The sequence below is a fragment of the Nicotiana sylvestris genome, chromosome 9, assembly GCF_000393655.2.
Source record: "Nicotiana sylvestris chromosome 9, ASM39365v2, whole genome shotgun sequence".
Lineage (NCBI taxonomy): Eukaryota > Viridiplantae > Streptophyta > Magnoliopsida > Solanales > Solanaceae > Nicotiana > Nicotiana sylvestris.
The window spans coordinates 32,717,922-32,742,423 of record NC_091065.1 but is presented as its reverse complement, the minus strand read 5'-3'; the positions used below and the strand labels follow the sequence as shown (position 1 = coordinate 32,742,423).

Below are 24,502 nucleotides of genomic sequence, written 5' to 3'. Positions count from 1 at the left end.
TGCAGTGGTCTTAAAACGAAATTAGGACTACGAATAGACATTTGAAAAAAAATGCGAAGGAAACACCAAGTAATTTAATACTAGTATTTAACAACAAGAAGAGAAAAAACCCAATTAATTTAGTAAATGAAAAAACTTAATTTAAAAATTAGTAAATGAAAAAATGACAAGAAATTAAAATAGCAATTAAAAAATAGTAAGTCTAAGTCTCATGACAATAACTAATAAAGTTACTCCCGTTTAAGAATGTCTATTCAGGTATAAGTAGAAAGTATAAAAGCACATAGGTTAACTAATACAAGACTAGGAGATAAATGTTCCAGATACTAAATTTTACCTTCAATTGTGTCAACTGTAACAGTATTGGAATATAAGTTTTGCTATTCACATTCACATAAGTATTAAAACTGCAAACCCCATATTCTTATACCTCTCTAGTGTCTCTTGATCTCAAACCCATCTCATATTGTATATTAGCTACCAAACAGGTATCTTATTTGGGGGTTTTGGGAAAACGGGGCCCAAACAAACTTCGAACAACAAGTGAAACTGCAAAGGTCACCTTCTTTTGTAGTTTTTGCAATTGAAAGGTTGAAATTGCACTAACTCATGATATTCAGAAATTTGATACAGCATTCCGGAATAAATAAATAATTACTTAATTTTACAAACTATCTTTTCATGGAAATCTGCCTAACACCTGAGAAAATAAGCCAACCATACTTCTGCAGTGGCAAAGATGGCGTCATCCAGCAGAGGCCACCCTTGAACTAGCTACAGCACGGAAAGAATGCACAATGATACAAGGGAAACTTGAAGAGCTGTTGCAGCTTATTGAGCTTGGTGAGCATATCTATCTTCTACTAATAGCATATTGACACTACTATCATACTTGCCTGCACTGTACAGGGCTTGGGAGAGTGCGGCTCCCTTTCAAAGGACAAGATTAGGATTTTAAATTATACTTACTTACACCTACCACCCTCCCTCCTCCTTACACCACCAAAGGAGAGAGAGAGAGAGAGAAACCGCATACAGGATTTTGAAATGTTTCAATTGACCTACCATTTATAGGATTTCAAACGTTTCATTTGAACTACTTAGAAGTAGTTTGAACAGACTTCTAACAGAATTAAAATAAAAGCAACAAATAAAGAAATTTCAGCAATATGTCATCTCAAAATAACCTCATAAAAGCCCTTCTGATATTCATTCAAAAAGGTAGAAGCTATTATTGTCCAAGAAGCTCCAAATTTTTCCTGTAAAATAAGCAGGGAAAGGTCAAAATCAGACATCGCAAAAGATATTACAAGGACATAAGGCACGCAGGAATATGAAATTCTATACCTGTAAAAGCTCTTGTCCAATATAAGGCTGGGTCAGATGGTTGAAGTCCCATAATCCTTCTGACTCGAGCTCTTCCTGCAAGGAAACTAGTTAGTGCATTTAATACGAGAATTCGAAGAATTGTATGCAGTTTCCGCATAAGCAAAGTATTAGATACCTGACTAATAGGAATAGAAGGTCGAAATTTTCCACAAAGACCAGTCATTGCATGATCTGGAAGCTCCCATATTCTGAAGAATCCCAATATGTGATCAATCCTATAAGCTGTAAAGTACTTTCCCATCTGTAAAGTAACAACATGGATATAGTTTATAATAAACACCTGAAAATTAAAGTACCAGCGTTGAGAAGGAAAAAAACAGAACTTAGTAGCAAGCTTTAGGTACCTGTGTTAGACGAGCACGCCACCACCCATAGTTATCTTTTGACATTTCTTCCCAATTATAAGTGGGGAATCCCCAATTCTGGCCATTTTTATCAAAATAGTCAGGGGGTGCCCCAGTTGAGGTGTTCATGCGAAACAAATTTGGGTAGACCCAGGTATCCACACTATTCCTATCAACACCAATGGGCAGGTCACCTTTCAGCACTACACCTTTCTTTCGTGCATATTCCGCAGCTTCTGATAACTGATATGAAAACCCCAAATGTATGATAGCAGCTTTCTTATAGAAGAGAGATAATATTCATAGCGGAATAGCAAAATGCATAAAGCTTGTCTTTACTTACTTGTAGATGCAAATGGAACTGGATGTAGTAATGAAAACTAATAACTTCATAATGCAAGCTTTCTTTTGAGACGAGTTTCTCAAGCTGCAGAGACAGGAAATATATTGTAAGTCCGAAAGTGTCAGGGAGACTATGAGGCTACCTGAAGTGAATTGTGTCTATGCTTTACCTTCTCTTTTGAAAATTCAGAAAACCGGCCCCATTGGCTGCGGTCAGATGTTTCAAAGAAGTCCCGCAGAAAACAGAAAGCAGCATAGGGTTTCAACCATTCCTACACTCAATAATAAACGACCGACGCAAAAACATAATTAAGATCATCATATTCCAGTCAATTTGTAGGGGGGAAAAAAAATTATTCATGTTATGCTTACAAGCTAAAAGCTACATGAAAAGGATCTCAAGATTGCTTTCTTTTTTTCTTCTCATTTCTTTTCCTTCAGCCATTAAGAGTAAAACTGCCAAAACAAATATCTCTAACCTAAAGTTTTGAATCACAAATGTATTAAAATTCAACCCTTACAAACCTGATTTTCAGAAAAGAACTCCAGGAATGATTTTGAATTTAGTATGCTCTCCTTCTCACGAGCGAAAATTTTCTTGGCAATAGAAAGTTTTGTAGCCATGGCAGCCTCATAATCTACATCCTGCAATAATCATAGGTCAGGCAAAAAGATAAAGAAAACTATCAGATTTATGAATACTCTGAGAAAGCATGGGAGAATATTTTATTCACATGTTCTAACAATGATACAATGAGTCATTTATATAGAATACATGTCCTACTCCTACTACATATGGGATTAGGGCTATTTACAAGTAACTATTTAATTACCAAACTAACACTCCCGCTCAAGCTGGTGCATATAAGTTACATATATACATAATACGAGGACCAGTGAGGGACTTGGTGAAAATATCAACAAGCTGATCATTCGCCTTCACAAATTTTGTAGCAATATCTCCTAAGAGCATCTTTTCTCTAACGAAGTGACAATCAATCTCAATGTGTTTAGTCCTCTCATGGAACTCCGGATTTGATACAATATGAAGGGCAGCTTGATTATCGCACACAAGTTCCATCTGGCTGATTTTACCAAATTTCAACTCCTTGAGTAATTGTTTGATCCAAATTAGCTCACATGTTACCATAGTCATTGCTCGATATTCTACTTCTCACTAGACCAAGCAACTACATTTTGTTTCTTGCTCTTCCAAGACACCAAATTGCCTCCTACTAAAACACAATATCCAAACGTAGATCGTATATCAGAAGGTGATTCTGCCCAATCAGCATCTGAGTATCCAACGATCTGCTCATGGCCTCGATCCTCAAACAATAACCCTTTGCCTGGAGTTGATTTTATATACCGAAGAATGCGGACAACTACATCCCAATGACTATCACAGGGAGAATCCATAAATTGACTTACAACGCTCACAAGAATGGAAATGTCAGGTCTAGTCATTGTGAGATAATTTAATTTACCAACCAACCGCCTATATCTTCCAGGATCGCTAAGCGGCTACCCCTGTCCCGGCAGAAGTTTAGAATTCGGATCCATCGGAGTATCAATCGGTCTACAACCTGTCATTCTTGTCTCCTTAAGAATGTCTAAGGCATACTTCCGCTGTGAGATCACAATACCAGCGCTAGACTGAGCGACCTCAATACCCAGAAAATACTTTAGTCTGCCCAGATCCTTAGTCTGAAAGTGTTAAAAGAGATGTTGCTTCAATTTAGTAATATCATCCTGATCATTGCCGGTAATAACAATATCGTCAACATAGACCACTAGATAAATACAGAGACTTGAATTAGAATCTCGATAAAACACAAACTGATCAGCTTCACTACGAGTCATGCCAAACTCCTGGATAACTGTGCTGAACTTACCAAACCAAGCTCGAGGAGACTGCTTTAGACTATAAAGTGACTGACGCAAGCGACATACAAGGCCACGAGACTCCCCTGAGCAACAAACCAAGGTGGTTGCTCCATATAAACTTCCTCCTCAATGTCACAGTGGAGAAAAGCATTCTTAATGTCCACCTGATAGAGAGGCCAATGGCGAACAGCAGCAATGGATAGAAAAAGGTGGACTGATACTATCTTAGCCACGGGAGAGAAGGTATCACTGTAATCGAGCCCAAATATCTGAGTATAACCCTTGGCAACAAGACGAGCCTTAAGTCGATCAACCTTGCCATCCGGATCAACCTTGACTGCATACACCCAACGACAAACAACAATAGATTTACTTGAAGGAAAAGGAACGAACTCCCAAGTACCACTCGCATGTAAATCAAACATCTCGTCAATCATAGCTTGTCGCCATCCTGGATGAGACAATGCTTCACCCGTAGATTTAGAGATGAAAACAGATGACAAAGAAGATATAAAAGCATAATAGGGTGATGACAGACGATGATAACTTAAACCGACATAATGGGGATTAGGATTAAGTGTGGTTTGTACTAGGGAGAGACAAGTCCGCAGTAGGAGCAGGGTCAGGTGCATGATGTGAATCAGATGGGCATGTTGCTGGGCGCGGACGGCGATGATAAGTCAAGAGTGGTGTTCTTGTGGCTGGGGATCTTGGAGGAGCCACACTAGACTCCCCAACGGTTGAAATGGGTAAGACTTTTGTGGCGAAAGGTGAAGGAGGAGCTATCGTAAACTCCACAATGGTCGGTATAGGTAAGACCTCAGATATATCAAGGTGGTCAGAAGAGGTAAAGAAAGGTTTAGACTCAAAAAATGTGACGTCAGCTGACATAAGGTACCTACGAAGATCAGGTGAGTAACAACGATATCCCTTCTGAACACGAGAATAACCAAGGAAGACACACTTGAGAGTACGAGGAGCTAACTTATCTTTCCCGGGGGCTAAGTTATGAACGAAACAACAACAACAACAACAACAACAACAACCCAGGAAAATCCCACAAATGCTCACAAAAACACGAGGGGGAAGCGAGTATAAGGGTGACTGGGGAAATAATACTGAATAAGGAATCTGATTCTGGATAGGAGATGAAGGCATCCGATTAACCAAATAACAAGCTGTGAGAACTGCATTGCCCCAAAAACGCAACGAAACATAAGATTCAATGAGAAGTGTGCGAGCAGTCTCAATGAGGTGCCTATTCTTTCTCTCTGCAACCCTATTTTACTGAGGGGTATAAGGACAAGAGGTCTGACGAATAATTCCTTGAGAAGTCATAAACTACAGAAATTGAGAGGATAAATATTCTAAGACATTATCACCGAGAAAAGTGCGACTGGAAACACCAAATTGATTTTTGATTTCAGCACAAAAATTCTGGAATATAGAAAACAACTCAGAACGATCTTTCATTAAGAAAAGCCAAGTACATCTTGAATAATCATCAATGAAACTAACAAAATAATGAAATCCCAAGGTTGAACTAACTTTACTAGGACCCATATAACAAGAATGAACTAAAGAAAAAACAGACTCTGCTTGACTCTCAATACTACGAGGAAAGGAGGCTCGGGTATGTTTCCCGAGTTGACACGACTCACAATCTAATGTAGATAAACTAGACCGGAAAATACAAGCAAAAGAATTACCAGCAACAGAAGCAACAGAAGTATCAGTCTGAGCAAAAGAGGCTACTTGTGGAGATGTGTGCTTACTTACTCGATACTGAAGGAACTCATTATATTCCCCTTCAGATAAAGAAAATCCCTGGTTACCTGTAGTCTCGGTCGGAGCAACATAAGCATGTTTGAGCGGACGACCATGTAAAGAATAGCACACGTCACGAGTGTGTCCAAGTTTATGACAATAAGAGCACTTAGGTCTAGATCTTCCAAAACAACCTCCTCCTCGTCTATTCTCCATAGTTTGAGATGCCCGATTGTCCATTGTCTGGGATGCGAGAACAGATGAGTCAAGTGCATGTGATGAGATCACTGGGTGACTTGGTGCTGCAGCAAGGCGAAGTAATCGATAGAATAATTCATCAACTATAGGGACAATCGAACTAGCCAAAATCTCACGTACTGAGTCAAGATCATTAGGAAGTCCAGCGAGAGTAAGAACTAGAAATATCTTTTGTCACTGCTCTTGTTGCTTTTCAAGACTAGCAGAAACTGACATCAACTTCTTAAATTCCTCCATAATTGCCTGTACTTGTCCCAAGTAAGTAGACATGTCTAATTCATGTTTCTTTAAATTTGTCATCCGCGATATCACATCATAGAAACGAGATATGTCATTAGTGCATAAAGTGCGAGCCTTTTCCCAAACCAAATAATATGTCTGGAATGGATGAAACAAGGGCATCAACTTGGAATCAATAGATCGCCACAGAATACTGCATAATTGAGCATCGATCTTCTGCTAAAGTGCTTTGGCCTTTTCATCTCCTTCGCTAGAATTCTTGATTAAATGATCTTGAACACCTTGACCTTTACACCACAACTCGACAGACAAAGTCCAAGCTAAGTAGTTTGAACTTCCCATTAATGGTTCTGAGGTAATCATAACACCGGAACTGCCAGAACCCGAATTTTTAAACCCGAAAGCATCAACTCCCAAAGACATCATTGGATTGAAGAGAGGTCTATAAAATTATCGCTAAATAACAGAAAGAATCAATTGAAAACTCTCTGAAACAAATGAAGGAGACACTGTCTTGGCCGGAAAATATTGTAGCTGCCAGAAAAAATCAGTGTAATCGCCGGAAAAACTCAAAGTGGTCAGAATCAAACGAAAACAGTATGGGTGGGGTCGGAATTAGTAGGCGGCCCAACTCTTCTGAAGAAATTTTTCAAAAAATGGCCGGAAAAGGCTGTACTCGCCGGCGCGTGAGCTCACGCGCGCGCCGGAACCCTAGCTTCTAACGGTGCGTGAGGGCGCGTGAGGAGGCTTTTGTCGGAGATTTTAACTAGGGTTTGGTTGCCGGACAATGACAGGTCTTGTGGTAGTGTTGGATTTTGCACAACACTAACGGAGAGAGATGACGCAAACAGCCTTGAAAAGTCGCCGGAAAATTGAGGCACGATGACTCCTGGCTCTGTATTCTAGTTCCCGGATGTGTCTCACCACCACAGCTTTGATACCATATGAGAAAGCATGAGAGAATATTTTATTCACTTGTTCTATCAATGATACAATGAGTCCTATTTATACATAATACATGTCTTACTCCTACTACATATGGGATTAGGGCTATTTACATGTAACTATTTAACTACTAAACTAACAAATACATATGCCCTTCATGATGGAACTGTTCGAACTTGAAGAGGATGTTCAACAAATTCACATGTAAGAGGCTACAGACAAAGGAATAGCATGTTGTAATCATGGTGATAGATTGTTAGTGGTTAGGTAACAGTCACAGCAATACTAGTAAGGTCGCAGTCACGTCTAGGAGGTTTAAGAGAGCAATTATGTGTTACATAAAAAAGAGCCTGTATAGTAGCTGCAGTTAAGATGAAATGCTTTCCTAGTCTAGGAGATTTAAGAGAGCAATTATGTGTTACATCAAAAAGAGCCTGAATAGTATCGGCAATTAAGATGAAAATACTTTCCTGGAATGCCTTTGTCCCTAACAAACTGAGGAAGCAGTTAAAAAAAAAAAGGAATTGTGTGAATACCTTTTTATCCAACTGAACTCTTGCCTCCCTGATCTCTTGCTGCAAATGAGTAGAAAAATAGTCACCCATAAAATGGCATTTTCACTGTTCAGCTCATCCAACAAAAATGGTGTTGTTTTATATACAGACACAAAAATAATAACGACTAAAATGACACCTTGATATCTTCTTGAATATTTTCTGACATTGCCTCTACCCTTAGGTATAATGGGTGCAGTGCAAAAACTGAGAGTGAGCTGCATAGCCATCAAGCAAGAAAATGGAACAGATAGTATCAAATTATTAGTCCTATACATAATACAGCTTGAAATAATAACAGAAAATGCGTTAGCTCACCGAATAGCCACAAGGTTAAAAGGATAAAGCTGGTAACACCGAATAGCCACTTTTATGAACTGGGGCTCGCAAAAATTTCATGCACTCTCTTTTCTTTAAACAGAACAAATCATTCTATTAAGATTATCTTATGGTTTATGCAGCTACAAACCCCATCAGAATGCTTTCAGAAAGAACTTAGGAAATGCATATAGTCCTTTTAAAACGATTTTTCCTTTGCTATTCAAACCTGACAAGGGAGTACTCCAGCCAAATATGAGACCTGAATTCTTAATTCCCTAATGTAGGATTAAATTGGAATCTCTGTAGCATTATTCTTTTTCTAGTCAGCTTAGGTTTTAGGTGGAGGTACATTTAGTATGATGCTATAGGGAATAGGAGTACAGGTACACAGTCACACTGTTTATTCCGGGTTTAGCTATCGCTGACAATATACTTCTTAGATTTAGAACTTGAACTGTATTTATGTGGCTAAATGTTTTCATTTTACAAATGAACGGTCAATGTAGATCAATGTAGATTTTGACCATATTCCTAGTAGTAACTTGTTTCAAATCTCCAAGGATTTAGCAGTTTCCGTTGAATCTCTTAAGTACAGATCACACAACTATTGTGGATGTTACATGTGGACAAAATTGTTCTTTAAGCTGTTGATGAATACTTCTTGATTACCCTCTGAGTTCAAGCTATTTAATAACATCTATTGTGCAGTTGTTTGATAAAATAGGTTACAGAAATCAGGAGATAACATCAGAAAAGAATATCAACAGAGCTAAAGTGTCTAAGTCAAGCTTTTCCTATCCACTTAACAAGACCCAGAAAGATGTAATTTCTTGCAGCCCTTTTTCCTCCCTTTCTATCTTGATATTTAACCCATTTTACGTTTTTAAAAATTTCCGTCCAGCATGCAAATAGTCTATCAGCATTACGGTAGGCTGTCTACATCACACCCTTGAGGTGCGGCCCTTTCCCGGACACTGCGTGAACTCGGGATGCTTTGTGCATTGGCTGCCCTTTTTTCATGCAAATCAGTCTAGCTATTTCAACAAGGAAATCTTCCCTTTACAATCCTTAACTAAAAATGTATTCAAGGTGAAAACAAGTAGCAAACACGTGAAATTGGGATTCTCTCCTACAATATTTTCTTCTGATAAGCAAATAATTTTACAGAAGAAGCACTAAGGGAAAACCATCCATGTACATCAAACTAATTTATTTTTATTTTTATTTTTGAGAAAAGGTAAAGTATACATCGAACTATACTAAGACCCACACTCAAACAACATAAAGCTTCTCCCCAAAAGACAATTTCCTCCGAACTCTTGAAGCGGAAGATGGATCATAACCATGGATCTTTAAATGTTGTACTTTCAACCTCTAACATAGTAGAGGTGTCCGCAAAGCTTGACCTACACTGCACAGGAACTTACCTTGCGTAACTTCAGTACATAAGGAGGAAAAAGAATAATTAGAAAATAAGAGGAGGGAAATAGTTTATTAATGTATCTCAACAGGCAAAGCCTCTAAAGACTCATGAGGCCACAAGCAGGCCAGTTAAGTAAAAGTGATTATTGTTGTTAGTTTGATAGTTAAATAGGAGTAAATAACCCTAATCCCATATGTAATAGGAGTAGGACATGTATTATATATATAGGGCTCATTGTATCATTGTTAATTAATAAATAAGATTTTTGTCCCGTTCATTCACATATGGTATCAGAGCATCGGTGAGAAGAGATCGTTGTGCGTCATTCCAGCGATATCCGGGAAGAAAGAACTCAATCACCGTGCAATTTTTCGGTGACCTAAGTGACTAATCGCGTCAAAGTCACTGGTGTTGTGCAAAATCCAACACCACCACAAGATTCCCAAGAGAGATCCGACCAAACCCCAGAAAACATCACCGGAAAATAGTTAGCCACACGCCGTCACGCGCCTATCGGAGAACTATTTCCGGCGGCGCGTCTGTCATACGCGCCGGCGCGTGTGACCTCTTCCGGTCAGATTTTGAAAAAAAAAAATTCAGGACAGCTTCATCTCCTTGCAATTCCGAGTCCATTGGTACTATTTCCGACGGATTCCGACAACTTTGGAATTTTCGGCGAGCTACAGTGATTTTTCCCGGCGTGAACAATGATCCCCAGAACATTTGTGCTGTTTCCAGCATGATATTATAATGGCATTCGTATCGGAAGCCTTTAACTCACAATCCGTTGGATCCAATGCATTGAATCCAGTCCAGATGGTTTCTTTACCGGATTATATTGAGTTCCTTCAGTACAAAGCACGTAAACAGGCATTTTCAGGATTAGCCTTCGTTGTTCCAACAAATAATAGCATGACTTGTGTCTCCCAATCTTCACCTTCTGAGTCTTGAGTCATTGATTCAGGTGCATCTGATCATATTTCTGGTAACAAATCTCTTTTCACTAGTATTACTATTCTCGATCTCTTCCAACAGTCACAATGGCCAATGGGTCTCAAGCCATGGCAAGTGCAATAGGTCAAGCAAGTCCACTTCCTTCCTTACCTTTAGACTCTGTTCTTTATGTTCCTGGTAGTCCTTTTAATCTCATAGTCGTTAGTCGTTTAGCCAAATCACTTAAATATGTTGTTTTATTTCTTGATGACCTTGTTTTTATACAGGAACGCAGTATAGGGCGAATCATTAGTACCGGGCGTGAATCAGATGGACTTTATTACCTTATCCTTGCAAAATCACATGGACTCGCATCTTGTCTTCCTCCAATAACTTTTCCCGTTACTGATTCACCAGATTTATTAGATAAACGGTTAGGACATCCCAGTATGTCAAAACTTCAGAAAATGGTATCTGGCTTATCTCACTTGTCCACTCTAGAGTGAGTCGTGTCAGCTCGGTAAGCATACCTGCTCCCATTTCCCGCGGCGTCTTGATAATCGAGCAACGTCACTTTTTACTTTAGTCCATTCAGATATTTGGGGTCCTAGTCGGGTTAGTTCTACCTTAGGATTCCGCTACTTTGTCAGTTTCATTGATGATTATTCCAGGTGCACTTAGATATTTTTGATGAAAAACCGATCTGAGTTGTTTTCTATTTTCCAGACCTTCCACGCTGAAATTCAAAATCAATTTGGGGTTTCTATCCGCACATTTCGTAGTTGTGAGAAGGCACGGGAGAAAATATGATATATTGATATTGTATGTGATGCAATACAAGAGGTGCTATTTATAGTTACTCTATACAAAGGGGATATTACTCCTATTCCAATGTGGGACAATTACATAGCTATCTCTAACACTCCCCTCAAGCCGGAGCATATAAATCATATGTACCGAGCTTGTTACATATATAATCAATGCGAGGACTAGTGAGGGACTTGGTGAAAATATCTGCAAGTTGATCATTCGATCTCACAAACTTCGTAGTAATATCTCCTGAGAGTATCTTTTCTCTGACGAAGTGACAATCAATCTCAATGTGTTTAGTTCTCTCATGAAACACCGGATTTGATGCAATATGAAGTGCAGCTTGATTATCGCACACAAGTTCCATCCGACTGATTTCACCAAATTTCAACTCCTTGAGCAATTGTTTGGTCCAGACTAGTTCACATGTTGCCATAGCCATTGCTCGGTATTCTGCTTCTGCACTAGACCGAGCAACTACATTCTGTTTCTTACTTTTCCAGGACACCAAATTTCCTCCTACTAAAACACAATATCCAGACGTAGAACGTCTATCAGAAGGTGATCCTGCCCAATCAGCATCCGAGTACCCAACGATCTGCTCATGACCTCGATCCTCAAACAGTAATCCTTTACCTGGAGCCGATTTTATATACCGGATAATGCGGACAACTGCATCCCAATGACTATCACAGGGAGAATTCATAAACTGACTTACAACACTCACAGGATAAGAAATGTCGGGCCTAGTCACTGTGAGATAATTTAATTTACCAACCAGCTGCCTATAGCTTGCAGGATCGCTAAGCGGCTCCCCTGTCCAGGCAGAAGTTTAGAATTCGGATCCATCGGCGTGTCAACAGGTCTGCAACCTGTCATCCCTGTTTCCTCAAGAATGTCTAACACATATTTCCTTTGAGAAATAACAATACCTGAGCTAGATTGAGCAACCTCAATACCTAGAAAGTACTTCAATCTGCCTAGATCCTTAGTTTGAAAGTGCTGGAAGAGATGCTGCTTCAGATTAGTAATACCATCCTGATCATTGCCCGTAATAACAATATCATCAACATAGACTACCAGATAAATACATAGACTTGAAGCAGAGTGGCAATAAAACACAGAGTGATCAGCTTCACTACGAGTCATGCCAAACTCCTGGATAACCGTGCTGAACTTACCAAACCAGGCTCGAGGAGACTGCTTTAGACCATAAAGTGACCGACGCAAGCGACATACAAGGCCACGAGACTCCCCCTGAGCAATAAAACCAGGTGGTTGCTCCATATAAACCTCATCCTCAAGATCACCATGAAGAAAGGCATTCTTAATGTCCAACTGATAGAGGGGCCAATGACGAACTGCAGCCATGGATAGAAAAAGGCGAACTGATGCCACTTTAGCCACTGGAGAGAAGGTATCACTGTAATCTAGCCCAAATATTTGAGTGTATCCTTTGGCAACAAGACGTGCCTTAAGTCGATCAATCTGGCCATCGGGACCAACTTTGACTGCATAAACCCAACGACAACCAACGGTAGATTTACCTGAAGGAAGAGGAACAAAGCTCCCATGTACCACTTGTATGTAAAGCAGACATCTCGTCACTCATAGCCTGTCGCCATCCTGGATGAGACAATGCTTCACCTGTAGACTTAGGGATGGAAACCGAGGACAATGAAGATATAAAAGCATAATGGGGAGATGACAGACGATGATAACTCAAACCAACATAATGAGGATTAGGGTTTAGTGTGGTCCGTATACCTTTTCGAAGTGCAATCGGTGTACTAGGAGCAGGATCCGCAGTAGGAGCCGTGTCAGGTGCAGGACGAGAACCAGATGGGCCTGATGTAGGGCGCGAACAACGATGATAAGTCAAGAGTGGTGTTCCTGTGGCTGGGGAACTAGGAGGGATAACACTGGACTCCTCAAAAGTTGGTATGGGTGAAACCTCTGTGGTTGAAGGTGGAGGAGGATTACTAAACTCCTCAAAAGTCGGTATAGGTAAGACCTCAGATATGTCATGGTGGTCAGCAGAAGTGACATCAGTTGTGAAGAAAGGTTTAGACTCGAAAAATGTGACGTCAGCTGACATAAGGTACCTATGAAGATCAGGTGAATAACAACGATATCCCTTCTGAACACGAGAATAACCAAGGAAGACACACTTGAGAGCACGAGGAGCTAACTTATCTTTCCCCGGGGCTAAGTTATGAACAAAACATGTGCTCCCAAAAACCCGAGGTGGAAGAGGGTATAAGGCTGACTGGGGAAACAATATTGAATGTGGAATCTGACCCTTGATGGGAGATGAAGGCATCCTATTAATCAAATAACAAGCTGTGAGAACTGCATCGCCCCAAAAACGCAGCGGAACACGAGACTCAATTAGAAGTGTGCGAGCAGCCTCAATAAGGTGCCTATTCTTTCTTTCTGCAACCCCATTGTGCTGAGGGGTATAAGGACAAGATGTCTGATGAATAATTCCATGAGAAGACATAAACTGCTGAAACTGAGAAGATACATATTCTAAGGCATTATCACTGCGAAAAATGCGGATAGAGACACCAAATTGGTTTTTGATTTCAGCACAAAAACTCTGGAATATAGAGAATAACTCAGAACGATCTTTCATTAAGAAAAGCCAAGTACATCTTGAGTAATCATCAATAAAGCTAACAAAATAACGAAATCCCAAGGTTGAACTGACTCTACTAGGACCCCATATATCAGAATGAACCAAGGAGAAAACAGACTCTGCATGACTCTCAACACTACGCGTAAAGGAAGCTCGGGTATGTTTCCCAAGCTGACACGACTCACAATCTAATCTAGACAAACTGGATAAACTAGGCACCATCTTTTGAAGTTTGGATAAACTCGGATGTCCTAAACGTCTGTGGATTAGATCTGGAGGATCTGTAACTAGACATGTTGTGGAAGGACTGAGCGAGTTAAGGTAGTAAAGACCTTCTGATTCACGACCTGTACCAATTGTCCGTCCCGTACTGCGGTCCTGCATAATAAAAGAATCATCAATAAAATATATACCACAATTGAGGGCACGAGTCAAACGACTAACAGATGCAAGACTAAAAGGACAACCAGGAACATAAAGAACGGAATCTAGGGTGATAGAAGACAATGGGTTGGCTTGTCCAACTCCTTGTGCCTTAGTTTGACATCCATTGGCTAAAGTAACAGTAGGAAGAGACTGTGAATATACAATATTCGACAAAAGTGATTTATTACCAGAGATATGATCAGAAGCGCCTGAGTCCATGACCCATGGTCCAAGAGTACTAGACTGGGAAACACAAGCAAAAGAATTACCAGCAATAGGAGTGTCAGTCTGGGCAACTGAGGCTACTTGTGGAGATGTTTGCTTACTTGCTCGATACTGAAGGAGCTCATTATATTCTTCTTTAGATACAGAAAAGCCCTGGTTACCTGTAGTCTCGCTCTGAGCAACGTAGGCATTTTTGGGTGGACGGCCATTTAAGGAATAACACATTTCGCGAGTGTGTCCAAGTTTGTGACAATAAGAACACTTGGGTCTAGATCTCCCAAAACGACCGCCTCCTCGTCTATTCTCCATAGCTTGAGATGCCCGAACATCCACTGTCTGGGATGCAAGAACAGAGGAATCAAGTATCTGTGATGAAATCACTGGGTGACTTGGTGCTGCAGCAAGGCGAAGTAATCGAGAGAATAATTCATCAACTGTAGGGACAGTCGGACTCGCCAAAATCTGGTCTCGTACTGAATCAAGATCATGAGGAAGTCCAGCGAGTGTAAGAACTAGAAACATTTTCTGTCGCTGCTCTTGTTGTTTTGACACACTAGCAGAAACTGGCATCAATGTCTCAAATTCCTCCATGACTGCCTGTACCTGACCCAAGTAAGTAGACATATCTAATTCTTGCTTCTTTAAGTTTGTCATCCGTGATATCACATCATAGAAGCGAGATATATCATTAGTGTATAACGTACGAGCCTTTGCCCAAACCAAATAACATGTCTGGAATGGCCGAAACAAAGGCATCAACTTAGAATCAATAGAACGCCACAAGATGCTACATAATTGAGCATCAATTTTTGCCCAAAGCGCTATCGCCTTTTCATCTCCTTCGCTAGACTGTTTAATCAGATGATCTTGCACACCTTGACCTTTACACCACAACTCGACAGATGAAGCCCAAGCTAAGTAGTTTGAACCTCCCATTAAAGGTTCCGAGGTAATCATAACATTAGAGTTTCCAGAACTCATGCTTTTAGACCCAAAAACATCAATTCCCAAAGACATCTTGTAAATTATTACCAAATAAGAGAAATAATCAACTGTAATCCACTGAAAATAGAGTAGGGAACACTGAACCAGAATAGTAAACTACTGTAGCAGTTGGAAAGTTACTGTTGCAGCCGGAAAATATTCAAAGTGGTCGGAATGAAATAAAACAGTAGGGGTAGGATCGGAATTACCAGAAGACCCAACTGTTCTGAAGGAACTTTTTCAAAAAATGGCCGGAAGTCAACTTTTTGAAATCACTATTCACGCCAGAAAAATAAAAAAAGTGGTCGGAATTTGGTGTAACCTGGATGGGTAGGCTCGGAATTGCAAGGGAAACAATCTGTCCTGAAGAGGCGTCGCCAAAAAATGGCCGGAAGGTGGCCCACGCAACGTTGGAACTTCGCCGGAAAATTTTCTTTGGACAGCTACAGTACCGCCGGAGATTTTCACTGGGATTTGGTCGCTGGACAGTGACTACTCTTGTGGTAGTGTTGGATTTTGTGCACAACACTGACCGAGACAAAGCAGACGCAAAACAACTTTGAAAGTCGCCGGAAAAAAGGGTTCCGGTGACTGATTTTACTTCCTGGAATCGCTGGAATTTATGCACAGCGATAAATCTCTCACGATAGCTCTGATACCATGTGAGAAGGCACGGGAGAAAATATGATATATTGATATTGTATGTGATGCAATACAGGAGGTGCTATTTATAGCTACTCTATACAAAGGGGATACTACTCCTATTCCAATGTGGGATAATTACATAGCTATCTCTAACAGTAGTGATAATGCCCTAGAGTATTTGTGTTCCCCATTTCAGCAATTTATGAACTCCCATGGGATTATTCATCAAACATCTTGTCCGTACACATTCCAACAAAATGGGGTAGCTGAAAGAAAGAATAGACATCTTATTGAAACTGCTCGTACCCTACTCATACAATCTCATATTCCGCTACGTTTTTGGGGGATGCAGTTCTTACATCTTGTTATCTTATTAATCGTATGCCATCTTCAGCTATCCAAAATCAAGTTCCATTCTCTATCCTGTTTCCCCACTTACCTTTGTTCTCTCTTCCACCCGTGTCTTTGGGAGTATGTGCTTTGTTCATGACCTTACTCCAGGAAAAGATAAGTTAGCTCCTCGTGCTCTTAAGTGCATATTTCTGGGTTACTCGAGAACGCAAAAGGGATATCGATGTTATTCTCCTGACCTGCAGCGATTTCTTATGTCTGCTGATGTTACCTTCTTTGAAACCCAATCATACTTCACCGGTCCAGTTAATCACTTAAATATTTCTGAGGTGCTACCCGTTCCTTCTTTTGGAGATTCAATCTCCATCTCCCATACATCTTCCTCCATAGCTCCACCGCTACCATTCCAGTTGCAGCTCCACCACCTATAGCTCCAGGGCCACCACCTAGTCCAGTTCCACCAAATATAGCTCCAGTGCCACCACATAGCCCAGTTCCACCAACTATAGCTCCAGTGCCACCACCTAGTCCAGTTCAACCTTCTATAGCTCCACCACTCCTGACTTATCATCGTCGTCCGCCCCCTGCATCAGGCCCAGCTGATTCACGTCCTGCACCTGACCCTGCTACTACTGCGAACTTGTCTCCTCTTAATCAACCGATTGCACTACGAAAAGGTATACAGTCCACGCCTAATCCTAATCCTCATTATATCGGTTTAAGTTACCATCGTCTCTCATCATCCCATTGTGCATTTGTGTCATCTTTGTCCTCTGTTTCCATCTCTAAGTCTACAGGTGAAGCTCTATCTCATCCCGGATGGCGCAGGCTATGATTGACGAGATGTCTGCTTTACATACGAGTGGTACTTGGAAGCCTGTTCCTCTTCCTTCGGGTAAATCGATTGTTGGTTGTCGTTGGGTGTATGCAGTCAAAGTTGGTCCAGATGGCCAGGTTGATCGATTTAAGGCTCGTCTTGTTGCCAAAGGATATACTCAGATATTTGGACTCGATTATAGTGATACTTTCTCTCCCATGGCTAAAATTGCATCAGCTCGTCTTTTTCTATCCATGGTTGTTGTTCGCCATTAGCCTCTCTATCAGTTGGACATTAAGAATGATTTTCTTCACGGTGACCTTGAGGATGAGGTTTATATGGAGCAACCACCTGGTTTTGTTGCTCATGGGGAGTCTAGTGGCCTTGTATGTCGGTTGCGCCGGTCCCTCTATCGTCTAAAGCAGTCTCCTCGAGCCTGGTTTGGTAAGTTCAGCACGGTTACTCAGGAGTTCGGCATGACTCGTAGTGAAGCCGATCACTCTGTATTTTATCGACATTCTGCTTCAAATCTCTGTATTTATCTGGTCATTTATGTTGACGACAGTGTTATCAAAGGCGAAAAGCGCAAAAAAACTCTAAGGTCCGTTGGGGCTTTAAGTGCAAAGCACAAATAAAGCGTGGGCTTTAATGAAAAAAGGCGCAACAGGAGAAAAAGTAAAAATGTGCATATAGTCTCCAAGACTAATCATTATAAGCATTAATAACAAATATATGGACAAAGAAATAAGATAAAGTGAAATATCAATTGTTTAAGGTCGCTTTTTCAAGATTACACTCATTGGCGAGGAAAAGTATGCCTTAGAGCTTTGATGCGACACTAAAGCGCCGACAAAGCGAGGCGAAGCGCTCAACGTGTTTTGAGCCTCGCTGCAAGGCTTAAGCGCGCTTTTGACAACACTGGTTGACGATATTGTTATTACCGGCAATGATCAGGATGGTATTAGTAAGTTGAAGCAACATCTCTTTCAGCACTTTCAAACTAAGGATCTGGGCAGACTAAAGTATTTTCTAGGTATTGAGGTCGCTCAGTCTAGCTCAGGTATTGTGATCTCACAACGGAAGTATGCCTTAGATATTCTTGAGGAGACAGGAATGACAGGTTGTAGACCTGTTGACACTCCGATGGATCCGAATTCTAAACTTCTGCCAGGACAGGGGGAGCCTCTTAGCGATCTCCTCAGGAATGACAGGTTGTAGACCTGTTGACACTCCGATGGATCCGAATTCTAAACTTCTGCCAGGACAGGGGGAGCCTCTTAGCGATCCTACAAGATATAGGAGGTTGGTTGGTAAATTAAATTACCTCACAATGACTAGACCTGATATTTCCTTTCCTGTTAGTGTTGTGAGTCAGTTTATGGATTCTCCGTGTAATAGTCATTGGGATGCAGTTGTCCGCATTCTTCAGTATATAAAATCAGCTCCAGGCAAAGGCTTATTGTTTGAGGATCGAGGCCATGAGCAGATCGTTGGATACTCGGATGCTGATTGGGCAGGATCACCTTCTGATAAACGTTCTACGTCTGGATATTGTGTCTTAGTAGGAGGAAATTTGGTGTCTTGGAAGAGCAAGAAACAGAATGTGGTTGCTCGGTCTAGTGCAGAAGCAGAATATTGAGCAATGGCTATGGCCACATGTGAGCTAATTTGGATCAAACAGTTGCTGAAGGAGTTGAAATTTGGTGAGATTAGTCAGATGGGACTTGTGTGTGATAATCAAGCTGCTCTTCATATTGCGTCAAATCCAGTGTTCCATGAGATAACTAAACATATTGAGGTTGACTGTCACTTTGTTAGAGAAAAGATACTCTTGGAGATATTGCTACAAAATTTGTGAAGTCGAATGATCAGCTTACTGATATTTTCACCAAGTCCCTCACTGATATGTAACAAGCTCGGTACATATGATTTATATGCACCAGCTTGAGGGGAGTGTTAGTTTGATAGTTAAATAGGAGTAAATAACCTTAATCTCATATGTATTAGGAGTAGGACATGTATTATATATATAGGGCTAATTGTATCATTGTTAATTAATAAATAAGATTTTTCTCCCGTTCACTCTCACAATTGTAAAGCAGAGTTCAAAAGCACTAAAGCTGGATAAACAATATTCTGTCATCTATTCATGGTTGTTGATAAAATATCAAGATGGCATGAATTTGATCTACATGATTATTCAGAGCTTAAATCTAAAATTTTAAGAGGGAAAATTACCTATATGGATAAGAATCCCACCACATACAGTTGACTGATGTATCATTGATGGGCAAAAGCTGAACCAAATGAAAGCCAGATTCAACGGCCCAATCTACAAGTAACTTCAGGTCAAGAAACTCCCCAACTCCAAGATCAGCCTCTGATCGTACAGAAAACATGGGTATTGCGACACCCGCACCCCTCCAAGGCATTTCCTGATAATAACACAGGTTGAGATCTTTTTTTTCAGCTTATACTCCAGTATCAGATTGAGGAGCATAGCAGGCCACTGATTATATCTTGTTGCTGACTTACCCGCATTAAGCCATCTGAAAGAAGTACAAATCTAGATTCACCTGTTGCAACATCAACAAAAAGCTCTCGACTTGCACCACATTCCACTGAGGTTCCAGCCTTACCGTATTTACAATATTTGTATGTTTAAAGCATTAAGGATGAAAGCAAGTAACGGGAAGAAATTATATCAAGTTTATGACAAAATGGAACGGCATTTAGCCTATAACTCAGCAGGCAAAGGATATTTTAAAGGAAAGTCATCTTTTCCCATAATGCAATCTGCCTGCCAAAATGAATCACCAGCATACGCGAGCTTAAGGCCATCCTGAATCTTCCATTGCCCAAGTTTTAAGGAGCTACCAATCACATAAATCTACAGGATAACATGTATGTCGGGTCTGACTTCAAGATGGATTGCAAGGATATTATTGACCACATATACAAGCAAACATATAGCAAAGGTTGTTCTGTGAAAAGAGATCTTACAGATGTTCCTTCCTCTAAATAGGGGCAGCAGATTCTGAATTGCAGAACTGAACCTGTTTCAACAGTAATTTTAGAAAGCCCATTCCAAATAACAATGTTTCATAAATAGAGAATCAGACAGAGAGAAAATTACCATCCTGGTCAGACGTATTCTGAGTGATCCCCCAGGGCCTTTCAACACCCAAACTCCAACTTCTCCCAAAAATGACATCCTTAAATGCACTGCTAAAAGGGATATTGTCAGAACCAGTCTGCAACAGAAGAAACAGTATAAGTTGCTGGAGCGAAGAGGCAAAACTAATAGGATATTGTTGAAATCGGTAGTTGCTTACAAAGAAAAATCAAATACATAAGAAGCATGTTTGAGGTCATGTTGCAGAATATATTGACAATCATGCCAGTTATCAACAACAAATAGTATTAAGATAGAAAAGGACATTTGTAGAGTATTCATAGCTTATAGCTTCATCATACACTCATGTCTAACTAAAGCACGTTTTTTCAAATTGTCACTACTTATATAAAGAATCATACAGCTTACTAATCTGCCCCAAAAATTTATGTGGTAAAGATCATTTGGCATCTAAAGCTAATGACCATTTTTTTATCAATGATAATGAGATTTTTCTTACCAGACCTGGGGGTTCTAAGGGAGAAAAGATGGTAAAATTATGTTAAGTCAAAGTGCAGTTGGCTTGACAGCATGAAGTTCCACAATTTTTGTGGAACAGCGAAAAGCATTTAGATAACTGTCATCTTTTGCTTAATAGTTTAGTTCATATTATGTGCCTTTGACAACTAAGATACAAGCGGAAGAGTTGTACAGCGTAAGAGAGAATTTTAACAGCAACTCGCATACCTTCCTTTCTCATAATTAAGTTCATCCAGGGGACATGCATGCTAGGTAGTGTAGTATTCACAAAACAGTATGGAAAAGAGAAGCAACTAAAATTAGCACCTGCCAAAGATCATGAAGTTCTAACAACTGCCCATCCTGAAGCCCATCAGGCAGCAACAGTTTCCTTTTCTTTCCAACCTCCCATCGCAGGATATTTCTTGTATCATCCACCACATAGTAACTGTACTCGCTTTGGAATCCAGGAGGAACTGGAATGCTTCCAGACCATATCAGCTCTTCCCCTTGGTGAGAAGGCTTCAATAATAGACCCTTTTTCACATTCCATGAACCAAGCAACGCATCTGAACCGCATATCAGAAGATGCTGCCCCCACTGAGTATAATATGGGATTCTGAAGCTCACCTTCCTTGACTTCAAAGGCTTGTTCCCAGTAAACAACCCCAAATTCACCATATTAAATTGGAGAGGAACTCCTCAAAATCTAGCAAAACCAATTAATTAGCGTGTGAAAATTCTACATATAATTCATGAACGATGTCAACAGCTCTCAGGGTAGAGATTCAACTTGCATAAATGGTAACGCATGACATACTTTCGGACTCCCTTAATTGAACTTCCAAGAATAAAATTCTAGGCTAATTGGAATTTAATCTTTATAATATAAACTGGAACACCTAACAGAACAATCATCTAAAACGAAGAATATGGTTATAGGAAGTTCATAATGCAAGATTAAATTCAAATCACATACTTACAAAATATCTACTATTAAATGCATTTTGCCATAAATATCAACTGTAGTACCACAACTTTAACCAATCAAACCCAATTGAAAGAAAAACTCAGCAGTTACCTTCAGTAAAACGGGCAAATTCTATCAATATTTGAATTCTGAGCTGATTAAAATTTAATGCTTGTACTAAGTCTAGACACACCTTACAGAAAACCTATTAATCATTAGAGAAGAATGTATTATTATTGGTAATACAAATTTATAACATTGACAATAACTATACAATTACTTGAATCAGTGAAAACCCAAATCATAAAGAATTCAGTAGTTAACTGGAAAGAGCTCAACTGTTACCTTTAGTCCAATGAAGTATCCAATTCTGAAGAGGATGAATTTGTTAAAGAAGATGAGAAAAGGAATTAAAAAAGCGGCGGTTCTCTTCCTCTGAAGGAAAAATACAAAAAGGACTCAAAGAATATCTTAGATTGTACGAGAGATTTTTTATTGGAATAGTAATAAAGTGAGTAGAAGAAAAGGAGGGTAGTGTTCGTCTTTTAGTGAGAGCAAAGCAAATGAATGGGAAGCAATTGAGTGGCCATTACTTTCACGAGAGAGAGACAGTTGTGTGATGACGGTGACTTCTACGAATCCGTGAATTTTGGACGACGGATCTTCATTCCCTCACGATTCTTCTATTTTTTTACAATAAATTTACTTCCATTTCTTTTCCCTTTTTCCTCATAGTTTGTTTTTATATTTTTCCTTATATTTGAGAGAGAAGGGGAAAGATTAATAAGAATCACATCTTTGCACGTTGCCGTTTGTAAGACAAGCCTGTTAACATCACAACTTGGTCTTAAATTACTAATGTGCACATGCAGATGATAAGGAACATTTTGATCGAGGGAAAACTACCTAGTTTAGTCTTTTAGAGCAGAAAAGTACTAATATTAGTCCATTCATAAAATGCTATCAGTATTAGTCAAAAGCTACCAATATTAACCATAAATCCTCTTTTTATTATAAAGTGGTTCACAATTTTATTTACCCGTAAAATGGTACAGTTAAATTTGCTATGTGGTTTATAGACACATGAATTAATTTGATTCAAGAATATAAATTAATTATGAACAGAAATAAATAAATTAAAGAAACTTGAAGAAAATACGAGTCTGACTGCGAAATTGGCTTCTCCGGAAGCAAGAATAAAAATAGTGTATAGAGCAGAATAAAAGAATATTAATAGATAAATGTAAGTTTAGCCTTTTTTGCGTACAGATATTTTCATGTCTAGAATGAGTACAAATTCTTCTATGTATAGCTAAATTCAAGGGGACAAGATCCTCAAATCAAGCTCGAATTTAATATGAATAAAGACCCCTCTTGATGGCTGCATAACGGTTGAGTATAAATGCAAAGATTATTTGTAACGTCGCTCCTTGAATTTCCTTCTCCAACCGATATCTTCCATCTAACCTTCATCTCCGGTTCCAGCGTCTTCGAATCTAACACAACACTGGTCACATGTTCGTAACCGGTGTCAACTATTTGCTGACTCATATCCTAGCTATCTTTACTACCACGTGTCAGCTCGACGAGTATCCACATGTCATTCATCAATTTTACCTCATACAAATAGTCCCCCTACTTTTCGGTGACTAAACATTATGTTACTGGAAAGTAGATAAGACTCATTTACTTGGCGAGAAAGTTTCTGAATGGTTTCTGACATTTGAAAGGACGCACGTCTCCTTGCATTTAATGAGCCGAACACGTGTTATCCCGTGATTTGACAAATATTTTCGCCAGTTACCTAGGTAATGATGGCTTTCCATTCTGCCCTATAAACTTCTCTCGTTCTTACTACTTTTACCTTTCACTTTTACAAACTTTTCTTCATCGAATTTTCTAAAAGCTTTTCTGCAACTCCATCTTTCTCAATAAAACTTTCTTATTCACATTTTCCATCACCATGTCTTCTAGTACCTCTTCCTCGGCAACTTATATACTTACATCGATGACGGCCCATCCAAGAAGAATAAATCTAAGAAAGTCGGTGTTGGTCCTCCTACTACTAGCACAATCATCCCCTCTCAACTAAATTGTGAGATGGACCTCCAAGTTCAACAGGAACCCCATAACCCTAAAAATGATAGAAACAAACATGTTAGTAAATATCTTTCTTCAATACATCCTGCTAGTATTCTCGTTGTGAAAGAAGATTGTGGCTAGAACAATATTGAAGTTTTAGCCCCTAATAAAGTGGAAAGGGTCACTTTCACTAAACCAGGGTTTATGTGTATTTACACGTACTCTTTCACTTTAAGGATGGACGAAGTCATCGATCCCATCATTTTAGAATTGTGCCAAAATTACTGAGTTTGCTTAGCTCAAGTAGGTCCGTTAATATGGTGAACGATAGCTTGCCTTCGCTTTCTATGTTCCTGGGCCGGTGAAACCCTCTTAGCAAATGCGGTCACCATGCCATCGTCACCAGCATTGATGATGATAATGACTTGGTTGGATGGAGAGGTTCATTGTCATCTCCATCGGGGACATTCTACCAACATCAGGACCTCCTATCCCTGAATTTTGGAACTTTACT

General features: G+C 39.7%; 1 protein-coding gene across 3 annotated transcripts in view; it reads right to left on the bottom strand.

Moving 5' to 3' along the window:
* The window catches only part of LOC104218246 (4-alpha-glucanotransferase DPE2), a 46,752-nt gene extending 24,118 nt beyond the window's left edge, over nucleotides 1-22,634 (bottom strand). The window contains exons 1-17 of one of the 3 annotated variants that reach the window (XM_070156001.1): nucleotides 22,252-22,632; nucleotides 22,018-22,111; nucleotides 21,264-21,645; nucleotides 20,439-20,556; nucleotides 20,306-20,358; nucleotides 20,065-20,192; nucleotides 19,838-19,961; nucleotides 19,541-19,737; nucleotides 7,866-7,944; nucleotides 7,709-7,747; nucleotides 2,601-2,720; nucleotides 2,246-2,347; nucleotides 2,077-2,160; nucleotides 1,734-1,976; nucleotides 1,505-1,630; nucleotides 1,348-1,422; nucleotides 1,188-1,259 (exon numbers count right to left, since the gene is read on the bottom strand). In XM_070156001.1, coding sequence (XP_070012102.1) covers nucleotides 1,188-1,259; nucleotides 1,348-1,422; nucleotides 1,505-1,630; nucleotides 1,734-1,976; nucleotides 2,077-2,160; nucleotides 2,246-2,347; nucleotides 2,601-2,720; nucleotides 7,709-7,747; nucleotides 7,866-7,944; nucleotides 19,541-19,737; nucleotides 19,838-19,961; nucleotides 20,065-20,192; nucleotides 20,306-20,358; nucleotides 20,439-20,556; nucleotides 21,264-21,617 — 1,914 coding nt within the window. In that variant the 5' untranslated portion in view covers nucleotides 21,618-21,645; nucleotides 22,018-22,111; nucleotides 22,252-22,632. Of the gene's footprint in view, nucleotides 1-1,187; nucleotides 1,260-1,347; nucleotides 1,423-1,504; nucleotides 1,631-1,733; nucleotides 1,977-2,076; nucleotides 2,161-2,245; nucleotides 2,348-2,600; nucleotides 2,721-7,708; nucleotides 7,748-7,865; nucleotides 7,945-19,540; nucleotides 19,738-19,837; nucleotides 19,962-20,064; nucleotides 20,193-20,305; nucleotides 20,359-20,438; nucleotides 20,557-21,263; nucleotides 21,646-22,017; nucleotides 22,112-22,251 lie in introns of all 3 variants that reach the window. The other 2 variants (XM_070156002.1, XM_070156000.1) reach the window with 2 other exon arrangements.
* Between the last annotated feature and the right edge of the window lie 1,868 nt (nucleotides 22,635-24,502).